This window comes from Typopeltis vanoorti, chromosome 7, assembly GCF_054136105.1.
Source record: "Typopeltis vanoorti isolate ZY-2024b chromosome 7, IOZ_Tvanoo_1.0, whole genome shotgun sequence".
In the NCBI taxonomy this organism is placed as follows: Eukaryota; Metazoa; Arthropoda; class Arachnida; order Uropygi; family Thelyphonidae; genus Typopeltis; species Typopeltis vanoorti.
The window spans coordinates 45,406,228-45,425,748 of NC_143555.1; the positions used below are offsets into that span (position 1 = coordinate 45,406,228).

General features: G+C 38.7%; 1 protein-coding gene across 3 annotated transcripts in view; it reads right to left on the reverse strand.

Moving 5' to 3' along the window:
• arg (arginase) overlaps window positions 1-19,521 on the reverse strand; it is a 273,733-nt gene that overhangs the window by 95,675 nt on the left and 158,537 nt on the right. For all 3 annotated transcript variants that reach the window (XM_090395245.1, XM_090395244.1, XM_090395243.1), the window contains one exon: window positions 5,696-5,800. In XM_090395245.1, coding sequence (XP_090251371.1) covers window positions 5,696-5,800 — 105 coding nt within the window. The remainder of the gene's footprint in view (window positions 1-5,695; window positions 5,801-19,521) is intronic.

Sequence of the window (19,521 nt, forward strand, 5' to 3'; positions counted from 1 at the left end):
CTTGTTATTGCTGACCTCCATACCATATCTATTATAACAGTTATTCAATTTAGTCAGGGAATCTTGCAGACTTGTAGCAGACTTATTTAGAAGTATAAAATCATCCACATAAAGCAAAGAGCTGACATTAACATCTCCAATTTTGATATCAGGTTTAATACCACTTTCCTTCATAATGTGATCCATATAGATAATGAATAACAGAGGGGATAATGTACATCCTTGTCTGACAGCAGATTTAATGTTAAACCATCTTCCTGTACTTCCTTCAATTCTAACTGCTGACTTTAAACTCAGATAAAGACCATAGACAGAAGGGGAGAAGATCCCACCTTTTTAAGATTCGACACTCAGGGTAGCACCTGAGTGTCGAGTCTTCAAAATTCAAGGAGAACTGGCCTACCAGTCCGGAACACGGGGGGGTTGGGTGCCATAGGCGCCAGGGGGTGGAAACCCTAGTATATATATAATAGTTAATAAAATATAATAAAATACACTCATGTTCAGAGACCCCACATTACCTTACATAAATATAATTTTTAGTAGTTAAATGATCAGATATTTCATTGTAAATGATCAGTTAAATGATCAGTTAAATTAGATATTTCATTGTATTGCATCATCTATAATTTTCACAGGTTTATTTATAATGTAATAGTTGCTGGTATTGTGTGAAATTTTTTTTATGTTATAGAGACAGCAAGAGCTAGTCTTCACATTTTTGTACTGAGATTGCTATGGTTAGTTACATGCAATTAACATCTCGCATAAAAAGTGTGTTCTAGCTTTGAAAAGAGAAGGCTATTCCTCTCGTGAAATAGCTAAAAGCGTGTCCTGTAGTCAATCTACTGTGGTACAGCTGCTGTAGAAAGTGAAGGAAACCAGATCTACTGTAAGGAAAAGAAGGAGACAGGAAGAAAGCCACTGTCTATACCATGCCAAGTTCTAAAGCAGCTCTGCCTCAAAAATCACCGTGTGTCATCCAGAGAACTGAAACGGGACTGGGAAGAACAAATGGGAGTTGGGGGTAAGCTCTGTAACTGTCAAGAAGATATACATTCAACAGGAACTGACAGCCAGGTGCCCTAAAAAGAAGCATTGTTAACCAAAAAAAAAATGGCCCAGTAAATTGGTAGAGCATGCCAAATGGACCCCTGATCATTGGAAAAGAGTAATTTTTTTCTGAAGAGAAAAAGTTTAACCTGCAGGGCACCAACAGCAGGCAGTTTGAAGATGATCAGGTGAAAAATTCAACCCTGACTGTCTGGTGTCAGCAGGCAAATTCTCTGCCAGTTAGATGATCTGGGGATGCATGTCGCATCATGGTATTGGTCACTTGCATTTCATTATAAACATTTACATTATAAAGAAACAAAAAGGTACAGTGAATGCACAAGTGTACCAGAAAATTTTAGAACTGCTCCCTACTATCAGAGACCACTTTACTGTAATGACAAATTACATCTTTCAAAATAACTCTGCCCTTGTCATAGGGCAAAATGTAAATGGAAACAATAGGAGAGAGGGAATGGTAAGAGGTATAATGTATGGCAACTCAATGATCCTTGGTGTTCAAGATAGGATGCGTGAGGAGTGTTTGCCAGGAGGAACAATAGAAAGGGTGGCTATGGCAATTAAGAGAGGTGAAAGGGTGGATGAGATGATTGTGATGGTAGGAACGAATGACTTGAGTGGTAATGTAAGTCGGACAGCGAGAGATATGAGGTTTTTGCTTGAGACTATGGAAGAAGAAAGAGAGAGGAAAAATAGTGTGTGTGTTGCCTAGGTATGATAATGATGAGCTGAGCAGAAGAGCGGTGATATTGAATGGCATAATAGCAAGAATGTGTGATAAGAGAGGACTTGTATATGTGGATGCTTGGAGTGCGTTTGAGGAAAGAGAGGAATTGTATGCGAGAGACCGTTTACATTTGAATGAGGAAGGACGTAGGCATCTGGAGAGATTGCTGTTCTGAACGAGTCAGTATCGCAGGGAGGATGATAGCAGGGGTGGCCTCTTGTGGGAATGGATACTTGGGAGAAGGGAGACGATGTCAGGTAACACTGAGCCCAGTGGAGTCTAGAAGGGATAATGCTGGGTATAGAAACAATGGCATTTATATGCTTTATACTAATGCCAGGAGTATCGGGAATAAGGGAGAGGAATTGGTGGTGCAGATAGCATCAGCCTGGCCAAAAATTATTGGGATCACTGAGACGTGGTTGACAGAAGGGGATATAATAACAGGAATAGAAGTCGCTGGGTATAGCATTTTTCATCAGGATAGGAGGGGAAAGCGTGGTGGTGGCGTACTGCTTATGATAAGTGATGACCTATGTCCTCTAAGAGTGGAGGCTTTGGAAGGAAGTGAGACAAATGATTTTGAGAGCATATGGTGTGAGGTAGAGCTAGGCAAGACAGGATATTTAGTGGGGTGTTGCTACAGACCCAGGAGCACGGAGGATGGGGACCAGGAGATGTTTAGACAGCTAAGTTTGGCAAGCGCAAGAAGAATGATTGTTATGGGAGATTTTAACTACAGTAGTATAAATTGGAGAGAGGAAGATGCATGTAGCAATAGTGGAATGGAATTTCTAGAATTCTTGAGGGACAAATGTCTTAGGCAACATGTAACAGAGGGAACAAGAGGTTCAAGAGTTTTAGATTTGCTTATAGCATAAGAAGAGTTGATAATAACTGAGTTGACATCTCTCCCACCAGTTGGAGAGAGTGACCATATGGTTTTGACTTGGAAAATGAATAGACATGCAGGAGTATCAAAGAAACGGGGAACTTATGTGGAATTATAATGCAGGTGATTATAATAGTCTTAGACGTCAACTTCGGGAAGTTTCATGGAGGGAGGAATTGGAAGGCCAGGATATCGTTAGTGTGTGGGAAATTGTGAAAGAATATTTGTTAGCAGCAATGGTAAGTTGTATACCACGAGTGAAGAAGAGGCCACAATATGGAGTAAAGTGGATGACAAACAATATTAAACAGGAATTGCATGTGAAAAAGTGGCTATGGAAGAGATATAAGGAGACAGGTGAAGAGAGGATGCATGAAGAATATGAGACACAGGCCAGAAGAGTGACTAGTGTGGTAAGGAAAGCGAAACTGGAATATGAGAGGAGATTGGCCCTAAGATCCAAAGAAAATCCTAGGGAATTTTTTAGCTATGCGGCCAGTAGGAGGAGAAATGACTGTGGAAGAATGATATTATGAGATAAAAATGGGAATAGAGTGACTGATGCAGAGGACATAGTGGAATTGTTCAATGACCATTTTATTAGAGTATTTCATCCTGGAGGAGTCAGTTTTAATGCTAGAGGGATAGGGCAGGTTCAAGGTTTAGAGGTACAGGAGGAGAGTGTGTTTCAGATACTGAGAACTCTGGATGTCAATAAAGCTTTGGGACTGGATGGTATTTCACCACGAGTTTTGAGAGAATGTGCTAGGGAACTGACAGTGCCTTTAACCTGGATTTTCAATGAAAGTCTGGTTTCGGCAAAGATACCCTGGGAATAGAAGGAACGTAAGATAGTGCCATTGCATAAGGGTGGTAACAGACTGGAAGTGTCTAATTATAGACCAGTCTGTGTGTCATCAGTAGTTGTTAAGATCTTGGAGAAAGTAGTGAGAGACCATAGACAGCACTGGGCAGATGAGGGTAATGTTATCTGTGAGAGTCAACATGGATTTGTGAAAGGATGCTCTTGTTTTAGCAATATGCTAGCCTTTTATAATAAAGTTACAAGAACATTAGATGAGGGAAAGGCATATACTGCAATTTTCTTAGACTTAGCAAAGGCATTTGACAGGGTGCCACATGATAAGCTGATATTTAAGTTGCAACACATGGGTCTGGATGTCAGATTGGTCAACTGGATTCAGGATTGGCTGTCTGATAGGTATCAGAGAGTTGTGTATGGTGGAGCAGTTTCAAGGAGACAGAAGGTTACAAGTGGGGTCCCACAGGGCTCAGTACTAGGACCTATATTGTTTAACCTTTATATCAATAACATTGCAAGTGGATTGCAAGGGGATATTCAGTTGTTTGCAGACGATGCGAAGCTGGGAAGGATTATTAGTAATAGTGCAGATGTGGTAGCACTGCAAGAGGATTTGAATAAGCTGGATAGATGGGGAAATGAATGGGGGTGTCAGTTTAATGCAGCAAAATGTAAGGTCTTGAGGTTTGGGAAACATCGATGTGATGCTGCATACTCTATGGGAGGAGTTATACTGGAGGAAGTTGGGGAGACACGAGATCTGTGGTTGATGATTGATAGAAACCTGAAGTTTAGGGGACATATTGCAAAAGTGGTGAAGGTAACACAGAGGATTGCTGCAATTATGAGAAGGACACTGACCTGCAGAGATAAGAGGGTTATCATTCCGTTGTATAAATCTCTGATCAGACCACACTTGGATTTATTGTTCTCAGATTTGGTCTCCAGGATTTGAAGGGGATAAATTAACTGTGGAAAAGATACAAAGACGGATGACAAAGATGGTCTCAGGATTGTACAAGGATAGTTATGAGAATTGGCTGAGGGAATGTGGATTGCAGATAAGCTGATATTCTAGTTTGGCGGATAGAAGAAGGAGAGGTGATATGATTGAGACTTTTAAACTGTTGAGAGGTGGTTACAGGGTTGACACTGGGGAGTTCTTTCACGTGATTGAACAGCGGGAAGGAGTGATGACAAAAGGCCATCCCTGGAAGTTACGAAAGGAAACTGTGAGCAAGAGGGTGAGGAGTGGTTTCTTTGCATGGAGGGTGGTTGAGCCGTGGAATGCATTGCCTGATAGAGTGGTGAGGGCAAGAACGAACAATGAGTTTAAGGAGTGGTATGATAGACTTTATGTTTCTTAGGGGGAACCTCCCCTCGATGAGTCTTGACAGACTTTATGTTCTTAGGAAGGACCTCCCACGATGAGTCTTTTGACTCCATGGAGGCCTGAATAATAACAATAATAATAATAATAACCCGAAAATGTAAAATCCGTATTGAGTTTAGTACAAAAGCTTTAATTTTTTTTAGCAAGTTAATAAGTGACTCAATGAATACTCAATTCAGCGGCTACTGGACTAGATCTCAATCGCTTTGAGAATTTGTGGTACCAAATGGATACTGAAACAAGAAGAAACTGAAACACTTCAAGATCTCCAAGAAGCCATTATAAGGATATGGAACCATTAAAACAGTTGCATCCATCAAGAAATTGATTTTGTCAATGCCCTACTAATGTCAAGCTGTAATAAAGGCAAGAGGAGGACACACAAAGTGCTAAACAGCAAAAGGTGAATTTTTAGATTTGAATGTTAGAAACTGTGTAGTTGAACTAAATTTTGATACTGGCATTTATTTTTCCAGTGAAAATATCATTGCCCCTCCATTTTGAAATATTTGCAAATTCGCCAAGTTTGTTGTCATTTCCTAATTATGTCACATTTTGTACTAAAAACAGCGAAATAATAATCAAAAATAAAAATATTATATTACCTTCTTCATGATTTGTGACAATTATTGTGTTATTATCCCTTTTCAAACAGGCATTCAAATTTAATTACCAAAAAACATGGTTACAGCAGGTGATGTGGTTCCTATGAACATGAGTGTATAGCTGCATAAAATATAATTATGTGGTACATTTAAACACAGTATGAAATGAAGTTCTACATACTTTGGATTAATTTTTTCCAATGCTTCTTTTGTAACCTGTACTACACCAAGTCTATCAACATCTTTCATGGAATAATAAAGAATGCCTAAGTTATCTAGAAATGCCCTAATGAAAAAATAAACCACAAACAACATCAAAATATTTTCAACCGAAAAACAAATATAAAAATTTATAAAAAATATCCAATGCAAAATTTATTTTGTAGGAAAATTACTAATAGTATCCAAGTAGCAAGCATGTTGGATATTTGACATTTTGCACCCCAGCAAGAAAAGTGACACAAGTCAAAATTATGAAATTGTTCAGGGAAAAGAGAGAAGAAAGAAACCTTAGTATTTTAAGATTAATTATTTTTATGGAAGTATTAAACAGAAGCTAACTGAGAGCCAATTAAAAATTGCTTGTTGCAAGTTCTCTTAGATATTAATTTTGTTATGGTGTTATGTTACACCCCTAACAACTGCCCCTATTTTGTGTCATTTTTCCCATTTTCAATCTATTCATTTTTTAATTTATGACATTTTCAAAGGTAAAAGAATAAATGATTGTTTTGCACTTTCTCCATCTTCTTAAGTATTCTGCAATTAAGCAGGTTCTTCTTTTAGTAGCAAAAAAATTTCGTTCCACTTTCTTCTGTTCTGAGCCTTCTCTTTCAAGGTTGTGTATCTGTCTCCATTCAACATGTCATCTAGCATTGTTTTCCTCACTCTTCCTCTAGGTCTTTTTCCTTCAGTGGTATCTCTGATTATTCCATTTCCTCTCAGGATATGTCCAATCCAATTTCCCTTTCTTCTTTTTATCCTTTTTAACAAATTCATTTCTTCCTCCACTCTTTTTAAGACCTCTTCATTATTTATTTTATCTGTCCGTTTTATTTTTTCCATCCTTCTCCAAAATCCACATCTCAAAGCTTTCCAAAATTTTAATTTCTTCTTTCCTCAATATCCAGGTTTTAGCTGCATATAAGACAACACTCCACACATAACATTTTATTAATCTTTTCTTTAAATTTCTATCCAGTTTACTTCTGAATAAATTCCATTTTCTATTAAAGACATCTCTTCCCATTGCTATTCTTGCTTTCATGTCACTTTTTAATTTTTTTTTTTTTTTTATGTTGTGTTCATACATAGGAAGTTGGTTGATCAACCTATAGTAAATTAGTACAGTGTAGTGTATGAGTAGTGGGTTGGGAAAGGAGGAACTTGTTTACATTTGATTTAAATAACTAAATTATATTCCTTGGGAAACACAGCAGGCGAGAGACTGTTCCACAGTGCAGCAGTTTCAGGGATGAAGGAGGATTCTCATTTAGGTGTTGAGCAGCAGCTGCACGTGTTCCAACGAACTAAGTACTGAGTAGAGGAATTATTGATGTTATTTCAGATGATCGTTTCCCATGGAAATATTTGTAGAACATACATACTGCAGAAACCATATCTCTGTGCGAAAGTGGGGGGGAGAGAGTTGGTAAGAGATGGGTCATTAATAAGTATAATTACTCTCCTCTGTATTGAGTCAAGCATTTTGAGAGAGCGTTTAGGGGCCCCACCCCATATGTGGGAGCAGTATTCAATAGCTGGCCGGATTTGTGATTTGTATAATGTTAACAGCTGTTCAGGGGTAAAGTAATGTCTTGAGCGAAAGAGAAATCCTAGTTTTTTTGAAGCTGAGGATTGATGTGAGTGTAATTCCAAGAAGAGAGCAATCTCAAACTGTCTGGAAATTTGGGTATCGTCAAAAAGGATTTTTTTTTTTTTTTATGGGAAATAGTACAGAACTGGGTTTTATTAGCATTGAAATTGTTGAGATTATCCAAACCCCATTATAGGATGGCTTGGAAATTGGAAAAGAGGGTGGTGGTGGTTGATGTTCTATAGGTTGAAGTTAGTTGTGTAGGGTAAGGTTTATCAAATGCAAGCGAGGAGTATAGTGTGCTGTAGTCTACAAAACTGTGAATTGGGTTGGATGTCAACTGAAGTATGTTATTAATAAATAGCAGGAAGAGGGTTGGTGAGAGGACAGAACCTTGTGGAACCCCAGCATTAATTGAATAGTGAGAGGATATGGAGCCATCCACCATCACACACACACACAGTGCACATCCAGACAGAAAGCTGGCAATCCAGACCTGAGTCAGTACATCTTCCATCGCTGCTAATCACACTTCCTAGATATTTAAATGTCCTTACTTGATTCAATTTCTCTCCATTTATTCTTACATTCATAGTTGTCGCTTTTCTTGTTATTTTCATTACTTTTGTTTTATGTTAATTTTCATTCCACAGTTGATAAAGGATTCCAGTAATCTGTTCAGCAGATGTTGTAATCCTTCCTCAGTGCTCGATAATAATGACTTGTCATCTGCATATCATATTGCAAATATCTGTCTACCTCCTATCTTTATTCCTTCTTTTGCATTTTACAATGCTTCTTTTAACATTGCTTCGAAATACATATTGAACATAATTGGTCACAAAGAACAGCCTTGCCTTACTCCTCGTCCAATGATACCTGGTTCCGTTGTACCATACATATCTCTTACCACAGCAGTTTGTCCCATATATAGTGAAATAATTAATCTTCTATTTTTCCAATCTATACCAATCTTTTCCATTACTTCCACCATCTTATCTCATTTTAGAAAGTCAAAAGCTTTTTCAAAATCTACATAACAGATATTAACTTCTTTATTCACTTCTAATCTTCTTTCACTTATCATTCTTAACAGTCTACATCTGTTGTTCCCTTAACCTTCCTGAAACCAAACTGATCTTTTCCAAGAAATTCCTCCACCTTAGATGCAACTCTCCATATCAGGATTCTCATAAGTATTTTTGATGTATGGGAAATGAGGCTTATTGTTCTAAAATCCATGCACTTCACCGCATTACTTTTCTTTGGTATGTTAAGGTCATAAAATCTTTTGGTAATTCTCCTTTATAAATTAAATTCTCTGTTATAAATTAAATTTATTAGTTTAGTTATTTCTTCAATTCCTTTCTTTTGAAGTTGTTTCAGGAATTCTGCAGGTATTCCATCTATTCCTTCTGCCTTTTCACATTTCAGTTCTCTAATGGCCATCTCTACTTCTGTCTTCAAAATCTCTGGGCCTAAATCATCTTTTAATCTCCATATCAGGATTCTCATAAGTATTTTTGATGTATGGGAAATGAGGCTTATTGTTCTAAAATCCATGCACTTCACCGCATTACTTTTCTTTGGTATGTTAAGGTCATAAAATCTTTTGGTAATTCTCCTTTATAAATTAAATTCTCTGTTATAAATTAAATTTATTAGTTTAGTTATTTCTTCAATTCCTTTCTTTTGAAGTTGTTTCAGGAATTCTGCAGGTATTCCATCTATTCCTTCTGCCTTTTCACATTTCAGTTCTCTAATGGCCATCTCTACTTCTGTCTTCAAAATCTCTGGGCCTAAATCATCTTTTAATTTTTTATGACAATTTCAAAGGTAAAAGAATAAATAATTGTTTTATGCTTTATTACTCTTTTATTCCAACATTTATATTACAATATTAATAGAGAAGAATGCATGCTTATTAAACCTATGTTCATTAAACTTATTATAAACTCTTAAGTTGTATATGAACAAACTGTAACAAAGAAAACAGTGATTTAAAAATATCAGAATAACTTTGTGAAATGTATTTCGAGCGAATTAATTCTAAACAGTTGGTTTTCTTTTTCCCATCTATGGATAATTTTTTCAAATAGGCTTGCTGCAGGACAAGATTGGTGTTGGTTTTTCTCTTTTGGACCTCAATTTCTGTAATATTCTGAGGCTTTGTTTGAGAGTTTAAAAAAATTAAAATGGTTTCAACTTTTTGAACTTGAGTGCTTTCATCTCACAGTTTTATGGAGTTGCCATAGACATCTTTAGCATAATTGGTACTCATCATTTAGCTGAAGCGCTTCAAGTACATGAAATCTAAACTGAATGAGCCAACTCGTTTACTTGGTATGGAGAGCTGCATTTTTTTGGCTGTTCATATCATAGTGAAATAACAATTGGGCCACTTTGAAGGGTTTTCTTTATCTCTTTCTCAATGACTGAATGTGCAGGATCACCTCATTCTGAGTGTGGTCACAGACTAAGAATTTGTGATTTATTGCTTTATCTTAAATATTCTTACAGTACATAAGAACATTGCAATAATACAATGATTTTTATTTTTGCCCATAGCATTTATCTGAGTAAAACGTAAATTCCAAACTGTCATCATCAATCGAAGTAGTTTTTTTTTTCCCCAAATATTTCAATAAACATGAGCCTATTTCATTTTCGCTGCAATGGCCTTCACTTTCATGCCAGAAGATTTTCAATCTACATTTTCAGTGCCAATTTCACACATTGTAAAGTTGAAACAATTTATCTTAGATTTGTAGTAAAAAAAAATCAATAAATTTCCCTTAGGGCAAGGCAAGACAGCTTGAAGATTAAATGATGCCAAAACAAAATTCTTATCAATATTATTATTTATTTAGCATATAGCTCACACATGAAAAGTTACATCACATTAATTCTTAATATATATGAACATAATAATAGACATGTGTACAATAATAAGACATAATACAGTCATAAAAGACAGACACTCAAGAATAGGCTAGAACTGAATGTCTAGGTTGAATATCCAGTCGACTGCGCTGGAGCGATTTGGCAACTAGACTATCTTATCGCTCTCCTAGTTACAGCACACATGAACTCTTATCAATATGTTTTTTTATCTAGTTCTTTAGCTTTACGACTCAACAACTTTTCATCCTGATGTTTTTCATACTTTTTCATTAAGTCTTCATCATCCAGTGCATTTTTATTAGCTTTACAAAGGTTGCATAAATCTTTTTTAGAGAAAAAAAAGAAAATATTAAATTCTTTATTGAAAATACATGAGTAGATCACGAGATTTGCACGGTTCTTTTTTTTTTTTCTCGGCTTTGTGCTTACTGATAATCTCTGTGTAAGTCAGCCAGAGTTTTACCTCTGTCTATGTATTCTCTAGAAGTATTAGCATGTAGGTACAAGCTCTCCATATGGGGAATAGAGTTAATGTGTTACTACTGATTCTTTAATTTGTGGATTTGCTGCAAAAGATTTTGTATGCTTTCCTCTCTCTCTGATTTGAACAAAAACCACCTTTTTTCTGCAAAATAGTTCTAATAGGTCTACCATTAATTCCTAGTGTGTTTTTAAAAAATAATGTGCAAACCCTCACGTTTTCTTCTAACAGAAAGTAGAATCCATTATTCAATTTTCTTTGTCTCTCTCTGTGCATGCATCTGTATTTCGGTTGCATGGTGTCCATATTCCCAACAATAAATACATGTTGTTGTTCTAAGTCACCGAGCTTCCAATAATTATTAAAAATGTCTGTTCTCTGATTGTTGGAAAATTTATTGTAACATTTAAGTTTGCATTTGTTTGTACATGTCGGATGCATTCCTCTAGCATCATCATCCACAAGATATGTATTGTTTTCATCATCCACAAGATATGCATTGTTTTCATGCACTAAATCAATATACTCATAGGTACATTTTCATTAATAATGATAATTATAATTAAGGAACTGACAGCGTACACTAGAAATATAAATTAAATAAACTTTAATATATACTTTCCGATATTTCGGCAAACGTCACGTTGCCATCTTCTTGGGAACTTAATACAAAGACAAGTGCACGCAAGTACTACATAACAGCAAATGCGAACCGAAGCTAGACAGCTACCGTTTTCCTAAAGTCCTGATGGTGCCCCCTGGTCTTGGCCTTTGGGCTGAAGTTCTTCTGATAAATGTTTCCCAAATTTGGGGCAGTCTCATGCATCCAAATTTGTTAAAGTTTGGCATGTTCCTAAGGGCTGAGGCTGATTACAAGAATAGTCTTTCATATCTGAACTTGTCGCAGTGGCTTTCTTCCATCTTATTCTGTGGCGAGTATCCAGAGCGTGGTCTGCAAGCCCAGAATAACTGTACTGGTGAAATCGAATGTAATACTTATCTGATATTTGCTGTCCTGCCTGTTTGGCCAAAGTAGGACAATTTACAGCTGCAAGGGACCTCCCCTTCCTAGACAACTGATGGAACCTTCGTTTTCTCAGTTTAGAGAAAACTCACCCATACAGGCAGATACAGATACCCATAGCAGTCCCCTTCCCTTCCAACCACTACCCCTAGACTCACCTGGTATACACCAGGTGGGTCTAGGGGAAGTGGTGGGATTTTTTGGAGCGGATAAGGGATGCCAATTTTCTATATGGTCTGTAACAAGTGGTCAAGTCATGTTTTTTTTAAGATTTTGTTGATTTTTTCCGAGGTGCCTCGGATGTAAGGAATGGTGATGGATTTAGAGTAATCTTTATTTTGTGAAGGGGGAGGGTGTGGATAACTGGTTTAAGTAATTTTTGGATTCTTTTGGGGGGATAGCCATTGGCTGAGAAAGTGTCACGGATGTGATTTAGTTCAGTGGTTAGGGCTTGATCATTTGAACAGATGATTTTTGCCCTGTTGAATAGTGTCTTAATAACTCCATATTGTTGTGGGAGGGGTGATGGGATTGTTAGTGAATGTATCTGCCTGTATGGGTGGGTTTCTATAAACTGAGAAAACTAAGGTTCCATCAGGTTGGCAGGTGACTAGTGTGTCTAGGAAGGGGAGGTTATTGTTTTTCTCTTTTTCCAGGGTGAACTTGATTCTAGGGTGTTGGTTGTTTAAGTGTGTTAGGAAGGAGAGGAGTGAATCCGAACCATGTAGTCAAATAGCAAACACATCATCAACGTAGCAAAGCCATATGGTAGGTTTTTGTAGGTCTGAGTTTAAGGCTTTCTCTTCAAATGTCTCCATAAAGAAGTTGGCCAAGGGTGAGGGGTGGGGAAAGTGGTGAACCCATGGCTGGCCCGTCTATCTGTTTGTAGAATTTTTCCTGCCAAACGAAATAGCCTGAGTTCATTGTAAACTGAAATAGGGCTGAGATATCGGGAGGAAATTTAGCTTGGATTAGCTCTAAGGTTTCTTTGAGGGGGACATTCGTGAATAAGGAGGAGACGTCAAAACTGATCATTATGTCATTATGATGGAAGGTAAGGTTTTCTATACTGGCTTGGAAGCGGGCTGAGTTTTTTATGTGTGATGGTGTGTTGCCAGTATAGTGTGAGAGCGCTTTGGCTAAATGTTTGGCTAGTTTGTAAGTGGGGGAATCAATGCCATCTGCTATGGGACGTAATGGCACATTTTCTTTATGCATTTTTGGGAGCCCATATATGCAGGGGGGTGGGGGGTCTATAGTTATATGGTTTTAGTCTGTTGGTAATCTCCACAGGCTAAGAAGTTATCTTCTTAAGGAGCCTATGGAGTTTCTAATTTGAGAGTTGGTGGGATTGTATAAAGTGGGAGAGAATAAGGTGGGAGAGAATAAAATGGGGGGAGGAGTATTGTTGATGATAGCTGATGAGCTCCAGCCAAGGAGAATAGAAGTTGAATTGCAGGATAGAGAAAAGAGCACATTTGAGGCCATTTGGTGTGAGATTGTGGCTAGCAGAACTAAATATACAATTGGGTGCTGCTATAGACCAGGTGATGGAAAAGATCGTGGTGACAGTATGCACAAGCAAATAGAAGAAATGGGTGGAAGGAGGGTGATTATTATGGGAGATTTCAACTATGGTCGCATTGATTGGAGTGAGGAGAGGACACACACGGGAGGAAGGAACTGGATTTTATGCGGTTATTAAGGGATAACTATCTGCGACAGCATGTAATGGAAAATACTAGGGGTCAGATAGTGCTTGACCTAGTAATTACATCTGAGGATTTGGCTGTAACAAATATGACCACATTGCCACCAATCGGTGAGAGTGATCATAGGGTCTTAACTTGGGAGGTGGCTAAAGGTGTAGAATTTTCAATTAAGACAGGGTACATGTGGAATTATCGGGCTGGAAAGTATGACATGCTTAGGAGTTTGATTGGTTCAGTGCCATGGCATGTACAACTGCAAGGACTAGAAGTTGATAGTGCATGGGAGGTAGTTAGGAAGTGCTTGCATGAAACAATGGCTGACTGTATACCTAGAGTCCGAATAATAAATCAAGTAGGGGTTAAATGGATGAATAACACCATTAAGCTTGAGTTGCAAAAAAAGAAACAACTATGGAGGGAATTTAAGGAGAAGGGTGACCGGCAGGCACACGAACGGTATAAAGCAAAGGCCAGAAGGGTGACGAGTGTGGTAAGAAAAGCAAAAAAGGATTACGAGAGAACATTGGCCATGCAGGCTAAAGAGAATCCTAAACAGTTTTTTAGATATGTAGCAAGTAAAAGGAAAAATGTACATGGCAGATTGATTTTAAAGAATGCTGATGGTAGGGAAGTAACTGAATCAGTTGAGATAGTTGAGTTACTGAGTGAGCACTTTGCAAAAGTATATCATCCAGGTGGTGACATTGCAGAAACGAATAAACCAGTAGATTATACGGGAATTGTGGTTAATGAAGTGGAGGTGAGTAGTCTATTGCATAACCTCAATGTCAATACATCTGTGGGATGGGATGGTATACCAGCTCGTGTTGTACGAGAAGCAGCTAAAGAATTGTCAGTACCCTTGACCATTTTGTTTAATTTGAGTCTCGGGTCTGGGTTAGTCCCGAGCGGGTGGAAAGAGGGGAAAATAGTTCCACTGCATAAAGGTGGTTCCAAGACTGCTGTTGTAAATTACCGACCGATTAGCATATCAGGAATCATTGTCAAGGTCTTAGAGAAATTAGTCAAGAAAAGAATACAGGATTGGATAGATGAAAATGGGATACTGTATGGGGGACAACATGGTTTTGTGAAGGGTAGATCATGCCTAAGTAACTTGCTCACGTTTTATAACACAGTGACGGCTGAACTGGATAGGGTAATGGGTTTACAGTGATACTACTGGACCTTGCCAAGGCCTTTGATAGGATACCACATGGAACCCTAATCAGTAAACTGGAGCAGATGGGTATAGATATAGGGTTGGTGAGATGGATAAGAGGGTGGTTGAAGGAGAGATATCAAAGAGTGGTTTATTCAAGAGTGGAGTCTAAAAGACGTCTTGTGACTAGTGGAGTGCCACAGGGCTCTGTTCTTGGACCACTGCTTTTCAATTTGTTCATCAATGATATTGGAAAGGATCTGAGAGGAAGTGTTCACTTGTTTGCTGATGATGCAAAGTTGGGTAGAGCAATTGTGAGTGCACAGGATGTCAAAATGTTACAGGATGATTTGGATAGTTTGGAGGACTGGGCTAGGAAAAATGGATGTCAATTTAATGTGGCAAAGCGTAAGGTTATGCACTTTGGGGTGAAAAGAATAGCAGCAGTATATCGCATTGGTGGAATCATACTCCAGGAGATTGATGAGGCCAGGGATTTGGGAGTGTTGGTGGATAGGGAGTTGAAGTTTAGGGGGCACATTGCAAAAGTAACTAAAACAGCTCACCAAATCACTTGGCTTCTGAAAAATACTTTAACATGCAGAGACGAACAATTTGTTGTTCCTCTGTATCGAGCCTTGATAAGACCCCATCTGGACTTCTGTGCCCAGCTATGGGCACCAGGGTTTCTTCGTGATGGGGAGGAAGTGGAGAGGGTCCAGAGACGAGTGACCAAGATGATAGTAGGTCTGTGGAATGAACCTTATGAGAATAGGTTGAAGATTTGTGGGTTGCAGAAATTGGACGATAGGCGAAGGAGGGGTGATATGATTGAGACATTCAAATTACTGAAGGGATTTTATAAGATTGATCCAGAAGATATTTTTGAAAATATGACTGGTGGTGGGAGGACTAGGGGCCATGCATGGAAGCTGGGCAAGAGCGTGGTTGACAAGGGTGTTAGAGCTAGGTTCTTTACTTGGAGAGTGGTAAATGAGTGGAATAAGCTTCCAGAGTCTGTTGTGGGTGCTACGACCGTGAATGAGTTCAAGGCAAGGTATGATAGATACTGTGTGAATGTTGAATAGTTGTTCTTGACATGATGTTAGGGCCTCCCTCGATGAGTCTGTCGCCTCCTTGGAGTTTCCCGGAACAATAATAATAATAATAATATAATAGTAAAGCCTTAAGCTTACCTGTGTAGTCATTAAGATTGAGTACCACAGTGGCGTTCCCCTTATCTGCTTTGGTGATAACTATTTCTTTGTTTTTCTTCAATTCTTGTAGTGACTTGTATTCACTAATGGATATGTTGGTTTTTGGAGGTTTTGCTTTTCTGAGAACACAGGCTACATCCAATCTAATATCGTTGGCAATGTGGTTTGGAAGGTGGCGAATCCCGCATTCAATTTGGATCATTAATTTCTCGGCCGGTAATTTCCTAGGGGCAATGGCGAAGTTGTGACCACGTGTGACAGAGCGTTGAGTACTTCAAGCTTCAAGATAACTGAAGAAAGGTTAACTACAGTGTTGGTTTGTAGTTTAGGTTTGGATGCTGAGTTATTTATTAATTTATCAAACTTGTTGATATGTCGACTCTGTATTCGTTCGAATTCTTTATTAGCCGCCGTATACGAGATGTCATGTAGGACTGACCAAAGCTCGTGATTAAGCGTATTTGAAAGCTCATTTTCTAGCACTAAAATAGCTCTGTTTATGTCGGCTAGGGAACCGCGTGTAGCAGTAATTTGTTCCCGAAGTAAAGCCTGGCTTGCCCGGTTGTAGATACGGAGAGCTTTCTGTGAAACAAAAAATTGTTTAAATTTTACACAGTTAGGGATGACTTGATTATCCCAGCAGCGTTTTAGGAATGCCAGACGGTTAAGTTGTCTGGATAACTTTAGCTTCAGTTTGTCGTAATGGCGGGCCTTGCATGCGAAGGAATCTCCATGGATGATCATAATTCTTGTAGAGAGGCTTATACATTGGTTAAACATGATGAATAATAATTAAGGAATTGACAGCGTACACTAGAAATATAAATTAAATAAACTTTAATATATACTTTCCGATATTTCAGCAAAGGTCACGTTGCCATCTTCTTGTGAACTTAATACAAACACAAGAGCACGCAAGTACTACATAACAGCAAAATGAGAACCGAAGCTAGGAAGCTACCGTTTTCCTAAAGTCCTGATGTTGCCCCTGGCAGGCTATATTGGTAGTTCTTGGCCTTTGGGCTGAAGTTCTTCTGATAAATGTTTCCCAAATTTGGGGCAGTCTCATGCATCCAAATTTGTTGAGGTTTGGCATGTTCCTAAGGGCTGAGGCTGATTCCATGAATAGTCTTTCATATTTGAACTTGCTGCAGTGTATTACTGTGGCTTTCTTCCATCTTATTCTGTGGCGAGTATCCAGAGCGTGGTCTGCAAGCCCAGAGTGGCTGTACTGGTGAAATCGGATGTAATCCTTGTATTCTGAAATTCTGATATTTGCTGTCCTGCCTGTTTGGCCAAAGTAGGACAATTCACAGAAGGCTCTCCGTATCTACAACCGGGCAAGCCAGGTTTTACTTCGGGAGCAAATTACCGCTACACGCGGTTCCCTAGCCGACATAAATAGAGCTATTTTAGCACTAGAAAATGAGCTTTCAAATACGCTTAATCATGAGCTTTGATCAGTCCTATGTGACATCTCCTGTACGGCGGCTAATAAAGAATTCAAATGAATACGGAGTCGACATATCAACAAGTTTGATAAATTAATAAAGAACTCAGCGTCCAAACCTAAACTACAAACCAACACTGTAGTTAACCTTTCTTCAGTTATCTTGAAGCCTGAAGCACTCAACGCTCTGTTACGTGGTCACAACTTCACCATTGCCCCTAGGAAATTACCGGCCGAGGAATTAAATGATCCAAATTGAACGCGGAATTCGCCACCTTCCAAGCCACATCACCAACGATATTAGATTGGATGTAGCCTGTGTTCTCACAAAAGCAAAACCTCCAAAAACCAACATATCCATTAGTGAATACAAGAGTCACTAGAAGAATTGAAGAAAAACAAAGATATAGTTATCACCAAAGCGGATAAGGGGAACGCCACTGTGGTACTCAATCTTAATGACTACACAGGTAAGCTTAAGGCTTTACTATTAGATCGAGCCACTTACCTCCCTATTGAATACAATCCCACCAACTCTCAAATTAGAAACTCCATAGGCTCCTTAAGAAGATCACTTCTTAGCCTGTGGAGATTACCAACAGACTAAAACCATATAACTATAGACCCCCCCCACATATATGGGCTCCCAAAAATACATAAAGAAAATGTGCCATTACGTCCCATAGCGGATGGCATTGATTCCCCCACCTACAAACTAGCCAAGCATTTAGCCAAAGCGCTCTCACACTATACTGGCAACACACCATCACACATAAAAAAACTCAGCCCACTTCCAAGCCAGTATAGAAAACCTTACACTCCAACATAATGACATAATGGTCAGTTTTGACGTCTCCTCCTTATTCACGAATGTCCCCCTCAAAGAAACCTTAGAGCTAATCCAAGCTAAATTTCCTCCCGATATCTCAGCCCTATTTCAGTTTACAATGAACTCAGGCTATTTCGTTTGGCAGGAAAAATTCTACAAACAGATAGAGGGGCCAGCCATGGGTTCACCACTTTCCCCACCCCTCACCCTTGGCCAACTTCTTTATGGAGACGTTTGAAGAGAAAGCCTTAAACTCAGAATCACAAAAACCTACCATATGGCTTTGCTACGTTGATGATGTGTTTGCTATTTGACTACATGGTCCGGATTCACCCCTCTCCTTCCTAACACACTTAAACAACCAACACCCTAGAATCAAGTTCACCCTGGAAAAAGAGTAAAACAATAACCTCCCCTTCCTAGACACACTAATCACCCACCAGCCTGATGGAACCTTGGTTTTCTCAGTTTATAGAAAACCCACCCATACAGGCAGATACATTCACTAACAATCCCCCCACCCACCCCCTCACAACAATATGGAGTTAAGACACTATTCAACAGGGCAAAAATAATCTGTTCAAATGATCAAGCCCTAACCACTGAACTAAATCACATCCGTGACACTTTCGCAGCCAATGGCTTCCTCCCCCCCCAAAAAAAACAGAATCCAAAAAATACTTAAACCAGTTATCTACAAACCCCCCCCTTCACAAAAAAAAATTACTCTAAATCCATTCCCTACATCTGAGGCACCTCGGAAAAAATCAACAAAATCTTAAAAAACATGACTTGACCACTTGTTACAGACCATATAGAAAATTGGCATCCCTTATCCGCTCCACTAAAGACCAACTACTTCCCCTAGACCTACCTGGTGTATACCAGGTCCCTTGCAGCTGTAAATTGTCCTACTTTGGCCAAACAGGCAGGACAGCAAATATCAGAATCTCAGAACACAAGGATTACATCCGATTTCACCAGTACAGCCACTCTGGGCTTGCATACCACGCTCTGGATACTTGCCACAGAATAAGATGGAAGAAAGCCACAGAAATACACTGCAGAAAGTTCAAATATGAAAGACTATTCATGGAATCAGTCTCAGCCTTTAAGAACATGCTAAACCTCAACAAATTTAGATGCATGAGACTGCCCCAAATTTGGGAAACATTTATCAGAACTTCAGCTCAAAGGCCAAGAACTACCAATATAGCCTGCCAGGGGCCACCATCAGGACTTTAGGAAAATGGTAGCTTCCTAGCTTCGGTTCTCATTTGCTGTTATGTAGTACTTGCGTGCACTTGTATTTGTATTAAGTTCCCAAGAAGATGGCAACGCGACGTTTGCCGAAATATCAGAAAGTAGTTATTAAAGTTTATTTAATTTGTATTTCTAGTGTACGCTGTCAA